The 13,069-nt window shown below is 44.4% G+C and overlaps 1 protein-coding gene across 1 annotated transcript; it reads left to right on the forward strand.

Annotated features, from left to right (window-relative positions):
* The first annotated feature begins 144 nt into the window (after positions 1–144).
* On the forward strand, positions 145–12,874 carry LOC119457980 (tRNA (adenine(58)-N(1))-methyltransferase non-catalytic subunit TRM6-like). Its single transcript, XM_037719766.2, is given in 10 exon segments — positions 145–271; positions 545–696; positions 868–977; positions 2,611–2,786; positions 3,692–3,797; positions 3,799–3,863; positions 4,932–5,193; positions 9,210–9,295; positions 10,414–10,603; positions 11,488–12,874. Coding segments are annotated over 10 exon segments (1,317 nt in total). The 5' UTR covers positions 145–191; the 3' UTR covers positions 11,578–12,874.
* The last annotated feature ends 195 nt before the right edge of the window (positions 12,875–13,069 follow it).

Consider the following 13,069-nt stretch of genomic DNA (forward strand, 5'->3'; position numbering starts at 1 on the left):
GCCGCGATCCAGTGGTGGTTTCCAGGAACCGAAACTAAACATTGTTTGGCTGCTGCCGGCGCGCGCACATCCAAGACAATCCAAAAGATCGTTATGTTGGTGTATTTGTGATCTCGATTACCTCGTGGAGGCGCGTTTCAGTGTGTTTCGATATTCATCGTGTGAGTGCGCGGTTGCAACTCGCAGCGGAAATGAACACGATAAAAGAAGGCAGCTACGTTGTGGTTAGAGGGTCAAACAACACGCGGTTAGTTCAGGTAGACAGCAAGAAGTAAGTTTGCTTGCTCTTGTCGTTGCAATGCTCTCGTGCACGTTTCACGCGCGAACTTTCGAGTGTGCGGCAGCTGTTTGCCGCCAGTGTGTTGTGATCGCACGCTGTTTCATAGTTTAAAAGAACATGGTGTCATGATTTGCCTCACGCGTTACATTTTTTTATTACTTCTGTTTGGAATTTTGCTGATGTCAAAGATCTGCAGCAGATATGGAATGCCGGTGACAGGACCGGTTTCGGTTTCGAGTGACGTTGTTGTTGCTGTCATTTCAGGCCCGTATTCTTCGGCAAGAGGAAATTCAGCATTCAGACAGCAATTGGAGAGGCTTTTGGGTCTGTCTTTGAGATTGATAACCGTGATCTGCGGAAGATATCGGCTGAGGAGTACAGAAAAATATGTTCGGAGTGTGAGGTTCCTGGTGACGGTAAGTCTCAAGTTAGCGCCTCTGTCGTATGTATGAAAATTGGGATGTGGATTAATATTAGCCGTATGAACTTTGCATCGGAATTTAATTGAGCATGTATAAGTCGCATGCTCGCATCCTGTTTTGGCGGCGGTTTTGATGCGTGCGTGTATATATGGGTGGAACTTGCAGATGCACCAACCAGTGGACAAGACAACAGGAATCTTCTCGACGACGGCAAGTCACAGAAACTGACAAGAGAAGACATAGAAACGTTCAAAGCAGATGGCACATCTGGCGAAGTGTGTATTTCCTTCTTTTCTCTTAAGAGTGAAACATGTATTAAAGTAGCAATAAATAATTCAGTAATGGTTACACATGAAAGCATTGAAATAGCGCGAGGAAGTGCTTTCTTTTACAGCACAGACAAGTGCAAGGATTCCTTTTTCACGTAAGCTCCATCACAAATGGAAAGTAATAAGATGCATGTGCACAAACTATCTGAACTGTTTCATGCAGTGAAGAATGGAGCGACTAAGTTGCACCGCTTAGAATGAGGGAGGTTGCATGCGAACATACATGTCATCTAATATGCATATTTCCACTGACATTCATGAGGATATACTGCACCAAAATTGCATGCTTTGCTGCAAGTCTCACCATCTGTAGCTAAGTCTGGTCAATAGTATGGGAAGCTTTATTAATACTTGAGGAGAACAAATCTTCAAGCACTTGGCTCTCTCTGCATGATAGCTAAAGAAATTCAGTGCAATATCGCACAGAGATTGGGAAGTTGTATGGTGTGCCAATTGTCTTCCTTGTTTGTTCAGTGTTTTGATGAACTTCCTTTGGGTGGGGGGGTCATCAGCTGACTGTTTTCAACGATGTCATATGTACGTGCATACTGTCAACTTGAAGACTGGTAAAAATCAGTGAACGCAGTAATGCACATGTACCGGAATCCATGTGCATATTAAAAATGGCTTATATGACAGAAGTGAATCTTAGATTCTGTACTGTGCAGCATGCAGTGCTGCATTGAAGTGCAAACATGCAGAAAGCGGGCTTCATTTACATTCAACACAACCTTTATCAGAAGTGCTCAGTGGTGCTTCGAGGTTTTTTAAGTGTGGAACTGACGTGTAGCTCCAACCTGTTGTCATCATCTTCAGGCAATATTTCAGACGTGGCATGCATTCAGCGTACATGTGCTATCACACTCAAATGAAACGTAAACAAGAAAATATAAAATAGACACGAGAGTGTGATTTTATACCACTGCTATCATGTCGCCAATGATGGTGCAGGCCTCAAACTATTCATATATACAAGCTGAAGTCATGCCGAAATCGTATGATGTCTTAAAAGTGGAAGTGAAAAAATGCACTAGTTAGTCCTAACTTGTTCACGCTTAATTTGTCCATGAGTACATTAACAATGTTGCCATGGATTTCACTGATTGCAAGAAAAATATTAAGCTGTCCATGAACATGTCAGTGCCCCAATTTCACATGGATGAAACTGATTATGAAATATTTCACAGGGGTGGACAGATGTGAAGAGAGCCAATCTACACTGTACTTATCCACAAACAAATGCGTCCCCCAATTTTGGCACGTAAAACCTCAAAATTTAATTCGTTTTAATTGCATCACCCAATAGTGAGCTTGAAACCCGGAACCACTTGTAAATGCCAGTGAGCTAAAAGCAAGCATCATAAACGCTCCTTAAAAGAACCTTTGGAGCGACATTCACTTGTGCAGCTCACCACTGTTCCCACTTGTTAGGAAACTACAGTGCTTGTTCCCAAAGTGTCTTTCTTTCTTTTTTTTTAATTCCGCGGAGCTACCCACAGCAGAGTCACAATTGCATACGTGCACATTATAATGGGGCATGACAACATTTTGTATGTGTGTCTTTTTCTGACCTCGATAGAGGATCGTCAAGACGCTGGTAGAGAACAGCACAACGTTTAAGGAGAAGACAGAGTACGCTCAGCGCAAGTACCTGAAGAAGAAGCAAGATAAATACCTGCAGCACGTGATGCTTGGGCGGCCCACGGCACGGCTTCTGGTAGAGATGTACTACTCGCAGAACCCACTCAAGATTGGGTGAGCAGCCTCGTGGTGTCTCTTGTTGCATAGCTGCACGTAAAGCTGTGGCTCGTACAGACTCATCCTTTAGAGCATGAAGACAAACCTCGACGAGGCTGTAATGAAGCCAACATGAATTTACACTGTAGCATCAACATACTCACGTTGTCCTTGGGTCGTATTTGTATATAAGAGGTTCTTTTTTTCCACTGATGCCTGCCTCATTCGCTGGCATGACACCGAGTCTTCGTTGTCGCCAGCATCGGCAACTTGCTGCAAAGGGTGGTAAAGAAATGAGTAGAATCAAAGAAAAATAGTGTTTGCATAACACGGCCCCTGTCTGCCAGTTCTGTTTATTCAATTTCGCAGTAACCGATTCGCCAGCTGATTGTCAGCCTGAGATGCAGGAATGCCAGCCTCAAAGAGGTTTACGTTTCCAATGCTGCACTTCTAACCAAGCTGCTCTACACATTTTTTTACTTCTCGTAAAGTTTAGCAACTTCTCAGAAGATAGTGCCAGTTGTACATATTTTGTTTATATATTTTTGTATTTATTGCAGACCTTTTTTAAGAGTAAAGCAAGTCAAACGGCTAGAGTTCATTGTGGCTTCTTGGAGTGAGAAATCACGAGCATTTTACCCAATAGTGACAAGTAAAGAGAATGTGATAGTAGCTATGCTAATTATGAACTTCTGAACTCTCATCTCATGAAGACTTTCACTCCAGGAGCTCATCTGATCTGCAGTGACTCGATAACCTTGTTCAGGAAATTTTTTTTCGCTATCTTTTTTTTTTTTGTGTGATCTGAATGGCATACAAGTGCTTTGGCATTTACTGTTTTGCCAACCCAATTTGCGCCAAAAATACTGATTCCAATAGTTTGCTTAGGTGAACTCCTGTTGACTTGCGGTCATGGCATGCAGGAACATGCGTGTCGACTCACTGGCTCAAATGCTGACCTGCTGCAATGTGCGGTCGGGTGGCCGCTACATAGTGTTTGACTCCTGGGTTGGCCTCCTGACCGCCGCCAGTGCTCGAGAGGCTGGGCCAGCAAGGCAGTGTGGTCCAGGTCTATGCAGGACAAGGACCTGACAGGTGCGTGCGTGACCTGCCGCTTCACGTTTCTCTTATAGACCACTCTTGGGGAGCATGGCTGAGGTAACACGGCTCTGACCACCAGTGTATGACATGTTTCGTCAAATCACAAATGACCAGAAAAGAAGAGCGCCTAGATAAAACAACAGAATGTTTAACTGGTACCTCAATCTATCACATTCATTTGTCCAATTGGAAGAGTGTATTTATTATTCTTACTATAGCAGTTGTTCTGTTGGTATTATTAAAAATAATATTTGTATTACAGTTGAACCTGGATATATAGAATCTAGGGGATCACAAAAAATATGAAAATTTTATACAAAATTTTTCAAGGGAATTTTACTGCTGTGCGTCACACACAATAAGTTGTTATATGGGGGCTTGATATATTCAGGTTTTACTGTATTTAATGCAGTAAACTCCCCGTAAAACCAGCTGTTAATGATATATTCCCTAATATGCTGAACATAACTTGGAAACTTTTATTTCTATATAGATTCACTCGAGATGTCTGATATGCTTGGCAGTGAGGTGGGAGTGAAGGAGGTTAGGAGTCTTTTTTTTTTTAATGTAAAGCTTTATTTTTGTAAGTTAATTTGATGAGAGTGAAGAGGAGTTTGAGCCGCTGGCAGCCTCTGACACATCGACACAGCTTAGCAGAAGCACTTTCTCCCCTGCGCCCCCACGATTTCCTCGCCCTGCCCGGAATGACATGTCACACAGAGAACAACGAAAATAAGTTTGGATTCTTTAAACTATTCTTCGACTACAAAATAAATGTTTTACTCAATGTGGTTCAAGCCCTTTAACCCTTGTCTTCAGAACTTCCCTACCCAGCAGTTGCTATCAAGGACAACACCACGCTTTGTGCCACCATAACAGATACTGCAATCAGTCCAGGATTCGCGTGGCCTGCCTTACCGTAACCTTTTCTTTTTTTCTCTTTCTCTCTTCTTACCACTCCTCACTGCCTTATCTGTGGTCTTGAGGTTGAAATAAATAAGTTGAACATATGCTCATATGTATCCATTCATGTGAGTCGCTTCGTTTTGCCGTTTGTTACAGCTCGTACAGACAGGCTGTTTATGCACTGAACTTGGAAGAGGAGTTTCTTCGATCCACTGTGCTGGAATTGCCTTATGCAAAGGCATGCTCGCTGCTCACCGACGCAAACAGTGAAACACCGGAAGGGAAGCCAGAGAGTGAGAACCAGAGTGCCGAAATGGAAGACGTGTCAGAGATGAACTCGCTCTCTAACAATGACAGCGTCGCAACAGCTGACGACTCCCAACCGAGCAAAGAACCAGCCTCAGCGAAAGATTCCAAGGTTTGTGGCTTCAGACTAAGGGCTCACACTTGCGACTAGGCGAGGTTGCGCAAACAATTGCAACTGGCGACCACAAAGCTACTCAAGACACTGACAAATGCGACCGACGAGTCGCTAAACCGAAATGTCTCGCGATATGCCGTTCACGTCTGCTTGAAATGTCATCGCCGCGTAAAATAAGCGTCAGCGTATACGGACGTCCTGTTCCTTCGCGTCGGATTGGTTCAGCTGTTCTGCGACTGCGGTCGCACGGCTGAAAAATCGAGCAGTGAGCGACTGGCCCGAAACGGTCGCCTTTCGACAGAAGCGACCATTTGCGACTACTTGCGACTGGTCGCTTTGCGACTAACTTGGTCGTGTGACCTCGCCTAGTCGCAAGTGTGACTGGGCCCTAAGTGTGAGAACACTGAATCCAGTCTCTCCTCACTTTTCTTTATCAAGTGTTGTAAAGTCTCATATTTACTTAAGCATGGGTTGAGCATAAGTTATATCTCACTTTCAGGAACTGTGACTTTCTAACCATTTAAAAGAAAAAAAAAAAAGCCTTGACTTAACGAATTTCCTGATCTAATGAAGTGCAGAACGCGATCTTCTATGGATAGCTGCACCTTCTCAGTTTGCATGCATTAGAGGGCTTACATTAGAGGCATACATTAGATGGTATGCATTAGAGGTCACAGTAGCTGATACTCTAGTTGAGTTTGCCCAATTCCAAAGAAATGGGATTGGGCAGGCTATGTAATCCATGGGGCACATAACCGATGGTCTATTAGAGCTACAGAATGGGTGCCAAGGGGACAGAAATGCAGTTGAAGACAGCAGAGAACTAGGTGGTGTGTTGAAATTAAGAAATTTGCATATTGAGGATGTAGTCAGCTGACACAAGACAGGGATTTTGGGAGATCACTGGGAGAGGGCTTCGTCCTGCAGTGGACATGAAATAAGCTGATGATGATGGTGACACTGGAGTGATTTGTTCACAGATGTCCAAACATGACAAAGGAGTCGCACAAAGAAGGAGACGTTCTTTGATCCACAGCGGGTGAACGAGTAAACGTAGCCAACGTTTCGACAAAGTGATTTGCCTTCAGTACCATGCTGAAGCTTTCCCCTTGTTCGCTCGCTGTCGATCACTCGCAGACCCTTAGTTTTTCTGTCTAGAGGATAGAGTACGGCAGGAGAAATGTATTTAGCATGAACTGAAGGAGTGTGCTGGTCTGGGCTGGTTAGTACATCATTAGGACCTCATTAGGAGATGTCTATCGTACTCACGGAACGAAGTGAGTACAACAGATACCTCCTAATGAGGTCCTAATGATGTACCAACCAGTCCAGACCAGCACACTCCTTCAGTTCATGCTAGGGTTCAGTTCATGCTAGGGTTCGTTCCGTGGGGGTTTGTTCCCGTCCTAAAGTATTTAGCATGGTTCTGCATATGGCTGTACATAGATGGTACTCAGCGCACAACTAGCATCTGATTATGCCATCATCGCAGTTTGGAGTAATCAAGTTGAAGAGGTGTTGCTCTACTCCGTGTTTCTTCAACTCGCTGTTCTTCGTTCCGGCACGATAGTGCAGTGGAACCCCAGTTATACAACCCCCGATTTTGCGACATCCCAGGTTTTACAATGGATTAGTGCAGTCCCAACGAACTCCCCATAGAGACAATGTAATGAAAATCACGTTGATACAATGTGGGATTGCGCAAGCCCCATCTTACATGAAAACCCGCGCTAAACAGCGAACCCAACAGCGGACGCCTATCGCGGCTGCCTCACGGTGCTGTCCCATTGTCAGGAGGAGGAACTATGCATGCGAAAAACTGATTTCTGGCTTCCTTTAGTCTTTTTATTTTCCTCGCGTTCAGTGCCCTCTGATCGTTCGTTTCCCTTTCCCTTCTTCACATTGCTCAACCGCATTCAGCCTCGTTGCCACCTCATTGTGCTTTCTCTCTCTAGTTTTTTGTGTTGACTGCCCGCCCACACTCCTCCACGTTTTCTCTCGGCAGTGCCTACTCCCGTCACCGGATGCATCTGCCTATAGAACCAACATACGATCAACATCATTTTTGCCGCTGTGCCAAGCTCGCTATCTTCACACAGAGTCTAGAGCACTGTTGGCCGTATAGTACTTAGACGCGTCTAGTGCCGAGTCTCGCGAAAGTGAAACTTATCTCCGAAATGATCAATCAAGAACACGGCCCCAGCACGTATGGAAAGCGTGAGAGCATGCGTGAAGATCAAAGCAATTAGCCACCAGAAGGCACGCAGTTCGTATTGGATACATGTGTTCATGCACGCAGTTCGCAGCTTTCTGTCCACACACAAGCACACAAAACTTCTCACGCATTTGTCGTTGGGTTCCCGGTTTCATGCGGGTTGTCGTAGACTGGACATGCGAGAAGGCATTGCCTCATGCCGACATTGCTGGCTGCCAGGTCAGACAAGGAACATGCCACATATGCTGCTGTGCCTGTGCCTACATCTGCGGATGTGCAACATAGCATCGCCGACATTCGGAGATTCGTCTGTGCAGGCGACGTTGTCCTTGTCCTTGCGGATATTGCGGGGCTCGAAAGAAAGTCTAAGAAACGGACTAACTTTTTTTAGGTATGTAGGGGAGAAAAGATTGCAGTGCACAGTGTGCAAAACCCTCTAATAAAGTGCGAATGGCATTCTGCACTATTCTTTTCGTACTTTCTTTTTTGGTAATTTTGGGTTCTGAGTTCTGCCAAGTATTAGCCTATAGTTTAAATTCAAGCTCCTCACAACTCTGCCACTCTAAACAATGTACTATATTAAACATAATTTTTGTTTCTTGAACTGTACGACACCCGAATTATGCAAAATTCTCGCGTGGTCCCAGGAAAGCTGTATACTAGTTGGCGCTCCAGTGTACTTATCCAAACTTGCATTTTTTACTTTTCTCTGTCTTTTTTTTTTTTTTTTTTACTTGGAGTCATAAATTCGATATGAACCGTAGTTGTATAATAATACCTGGCTAAGAGCTAAAACAAAAATAATCCTGAAGCTCTCCAATTGCTGTGCCACGTGACAGTTGCTCTCATGGTGTTGTTTCTGCGACACAATTTCACACCACCCTGTTTCTCTCTTTCTGCATTCCTTCCTTTACATTCCCACTACATTTATTTGCACAGATCTGGAAGTCCCTTAAAGGGTCACTAAAAGAGGGAAATAATTTATTCTGTATTAGTAAATCACCCTCCCGCAATGCAAAAAACGCCACTCTTGCCCCGAGAAAATGCTTGGTTGGCCAGAAAAAGGGTAAAAACGAAAGACGGGTAGCAATGCCGTTTGGAAGTTCGCGCACCAGCCTGTCATGGTGTCATGGATTTTGTTAGCACCTGCTAGGGCCTAGGTAATTATTTAGCGCTAAAGATTGGCTGCATTGTGTTCTGAAGGAGACAAAGACTGAATGTGGCATGTTTCGGGAATTTTTACTGCGCCAACGCTACCAAAATGCGAAAAATTACTTTGCAATCCATGACGTCACATTGAAGTACCAGCGTTAGGATTTCAGTGCGAAATTTGCAAAAAAGGGAACTTTGACCGTCATTTGCTCTTCTAATAATCAACCTATCATCGCAAAATTACCGACAACAGAGTTTTCGAACAGTACTTTATCAACCTAAACTTGATTGTCTCGCTTTAGTGCCCTTTTGTTTTTTTGAAAAAAAACTTTTCACCACTGCCTCTGTGACCCAAGTCACAACTTGTTCATCTGGGAATGCTGAAAGTCACAGCATCGCCCTTGCCTTGTGGTAGAGTTTGCTTGCTGTACCATGTCTTGTGGCAGATTTGTCTCAACAGATGTTGTCAAGCACTTTGTCTAACCTAACCTTCGTGATCTGCAGATGGTCAATTCACACTTTCGTTGCATCTCCCTGGCTTTGTTGCACTGTTTGTCACCCTGCAAGTGTCCCACGGTGGACCTGCCCAAGCAGACATTGGCAAGTCCTTTTTTGGGATTATTTATTTCCTCTCTTCGGGGTCTAGGACTTGGAGCGTGCTGCAAGGAAACAGCGGAGGTTACTTGAACAGCAAAAGGCGATAGACCTGCTGAAGACAAAGTCGTTAGACGGGTGAGAATTTACTCATTTCTCTGCTCTATGCATGTGTCAGAAGAGCCTGTCGTTGGGAACATTGGTCGATCATACTTAAAAGGCTCCTCACCGATTTTTGGGCATTGCAAGCAGACAAGTGTGGTGTGTAGACCACGCACTATGTACGACTTTAGCGGAACTCCCATAAACAATGTACGTACATATTATGGTTTCGCGTAAGCTCTAAACTAATGCATCATATCCATCTGCTTTACTAATAGTGGCACTTAATAAAATTCTGATACCTGCTCGCAGTGTAGAGTTTGAGTTGCAAACATTGCACTTAATTTTTCTTTCTAATTTGGCAAGTTTTGGTAATTCTCATAAAAAAAGGAACTTCAGATTTTAAGTCAATACTTTTGTTACAACAGTTGATGACATTTACCGTATTTGCACGTAAATAATGTGACCGCGAATATAACATGAGGGGGGTACTTTGTCTCTACAGAAAAGAAAAAAATATATATATATTACTATTATAACGCGAAGTGATGCAACTTGAAACAGCAAAGAAAAGGTGGATGCCCGCAGAGCTTTATTTATCGTTGCAGCCGTCGGAAAATAATAGGAAATAACTACATGCACAATTACTCGTCGTCACTGCTCACATCTTTGTCACTGTAAGCAAGAACCGCTGTCGTCGTCCTGCCGTCAAGATTACTGGATAGGCAGCACTTCAGAAATGCCCGAAACACTATCGAATATGGCAAAGACTCCCACACATTGCTGATACATCGTGCGACTTCGCAGACGCTCGCTTGATGCGACCCATGGTTTTGTATTGCCACCGCCGCGCAATGCGATGGTCGCAGCAGTGCTCTAGCGGCACATGCATCGACTGTGATGCGCACTGTCGTCAGCACCACAGCACCTTCCTACGTGCAATCATTGCAGTTTAAAGCTCAAATCACAAAGAACTGCGTTATGTTGCATCACAAAGCCGAAAATAGCACGAGGCACGTTCTAAAGACAAACTTGCTGAAACAAAAAAAAAGAAGAAAAAGGTCACATTATTCGGGTCACGAATTTAGTTCACTTTCAGTTTGTAAAAGAAAAGTTAACTTCTCAGTCAATTTTCACTGCTCGCCGACCCGCAGGCTGCTCGTTGCAAGCAAGCACCACCCAACTTCCATCGTCCTCTCGCTCCTCGAGTTCATTGCACCCTCCAGGCCGTTTGCCATCTTCTGCAGTTTCCAGGAGCCACTTGTTGACTGCTACACTCAGCTGAAAAATTCTGGCAGCGCTGTCTTCCTCAAGTTGACCGAGAGCTGGCTCCGAAGTCACCAGGTGAGCAATGTACCGAGCCTTATACTAGACAGAAGTGCAGCCCAAGGCAGCCATTCTCTGGATTGCTGCTGTTCGCGTGCTCACATCTGTTCTCACAGCAAAGTTTGTGACCTTGTGATTTGACAGTACAAAAGTAAAGACAGGAAACTAGCAAAGACATTTTACCTCAAGAAGGCAAAAGCTTTTCGAATCCAGTCTGACGCGCGAGTCAGTGTTTGCTATCCCTTGCATGCCCATATCCTACTGCTTTCCGTGTCTTTAACTATCTGGATTTTTTTACATATTTTATGACTGTCTTGGTGCAACCAATCGAAAATGTGCTGTGATAGTCAGTTCTGCCAGTGTTGTCTGTGGCAAAGAAAACATGGCAGTGGCGATGCACTGTGCACATGAGCTTGCAGTAAGCTGCCTGTAAAGTGCAAGCATTCTTCTTCTTTACTTTCCTTTAGGATCCCTGACTGGAGGGGTATTACATAAGGATAGAGGTTTACATATGTATGCCTATACAAAGGACATGGAAATACACGCAGGCATTCACACATGTCCTGCTTCAATATATTTTTGATCAATTCAGCAGGTTTGAGACTCCAGTTGCAGAGTCGTGACATAGGCCAGTGAGTGACTAATCTAAAAATGTTGCTTTTCAACCAAAGCAACCATTAGAAACTGTCTCTTTGCAACCGAGTTGGTTGTACAACTTCTGTGACTCATGGTGCGAATGTGTTCTAAAAGGCTAGAGTAATTCATTGCTTGAATTTAGTTTTGAGTTTCATTGGACATTCATGTGGACTCCAGATTAATGTATTATTTTGGTAAAAAGCAGTTGAGCCTTTCAACAAAATCCTCACAACGCAGTGTCCTTCCAATTTGTCGACTCATTACAGGTGTTACCCAACCGGACACACCCTTCCATCAACATGAGTGGCGGCGGAGGCTATGTGCTCACAGGCATCAAGGTCGCAGACGTGGCGTGAATGTTGCAAACAATCCTTTCGCGCCCCATGATACAGTCTGGCAGGCAGCGGCTTGGACCTCTGTCGGCTTTCTGCATAAACTGTTCGGTGCAGGAAAGTTTGTATAGATGCTGATGACGTTTGAGGTGGCAAGTGCCACTTTGTGGAAAATCTGTTCCCCCAAGGACAGCGACGTTGGTGCTGTTTGAACTTGGATCTGTGTTTTTTTTCTTCTTCTTGAAGTCCTAAAGGCAAAGTTTAACGCCGACCTCTGTAATGCTTGAAACAAACTGTAAAGGAGAACACGCACATAAATTAAATACCGTATTTACTCGCATAATGAACGCACTTTCTTTCCCAAAAATGTGCGCAAAGTTGTGGGGTGCAATCACTATGCAGGGTAAAATATTGAGCGATTTTTTTTCCGTGGCCACCTCTAAAAAAGTCTCAATTTTGCACAAAAGGCAAACCATCGATTCCGATAGCACATGCGTAGGCAGCTACACAAAGTAAGAATAGTTTCATCGGCCGTATAATCTTGCAAACATTTGCTAACTATGTAAATTAACAAGCATGGTGGCAGCGCACACAGGCACACATGAACACATCACACTCAATGACTGCAGACACTCGCTGTCAAAACGTTGGCGTGAGGAAGCATGGCAGCAACAGTGAGCGAAGTGACCTTCATGCCGTGTATCGCTTCAACAGAAACTGAGCGACGAGAACGGAGCACGCACAAAGGTATAAGCCACCGTTGCACTGTTACTCAGCCCCCCCGACACAGATCGCTTTCAAGATAAGACCGCTCTCAGTTGCTGCGCCAAACCCCCCCCCCCCCCCCCCCCGGCGCCATGCGCGCAATCAGAATACGGCACGTTACCTCCCTCTTTTCCTCCCTCGCACGCAGGAGATTGAGGCGCAATCATAGGCGGCGACGGCAAAAATGTGCCTGGAGTGTCCATATAATTGCTGTCGCAATAAATGTAGAAGACACACGGTACGATTCGGCATCCGATATGGTGTCCGATACGATCGTACCCGCCGGATGCCATATCAGACGCCGAATCGTACCGTGTCTCTCCTACTTCACAGCAGCAAGTTCAGGGCGCATTCATTATGGGAGGGAAAAAAAAACACACTTCTTGATTGGGAAGGTTGGGGGTGCGTTCATTACGTGAGGGCATTCATTATGCAAGTAAATACAGTGAGTTATGTGCATTGCTATGCATAAAATCTCACTTTTCTTAGAGGCAGGAAGGGTGGGTTTTTTGTTCAGGCCTAATAAAGACATAATACTCTAGAACACTCAAACAAACTTTAATGCTCTGTGCTTTCATTTGGCAAAACCAACTTTTCAGACAAGTTATCCAAGGAAGTCTTCAAAATGTTGCATGTGACTATTGGGAGGTGCTTTTCTTTTTTTCTATAAAGCTTGTAAACTCTTAATACTTGTACAAATGTTATGGGTTAGTCTATAAAGGACTTGAGGCAGTTCCCTTACCATTGTCTA

The sequence above is a fragment of the Dermacentor silvarum genome, chromosome 7, assembly GCF_013339745.2.
Source record: "Dermacentor silvarum isolate Dsil-2018 chromosome 7, BIME_Dsil_1.4, whole genome shotgun sequence".
Lineage (NCBI taxonomy): Eukaryota > Metazoa > Arthropoda > Arachnida > Ixodida > Ixodidae > Dermacentor > Dermacentor silvarum.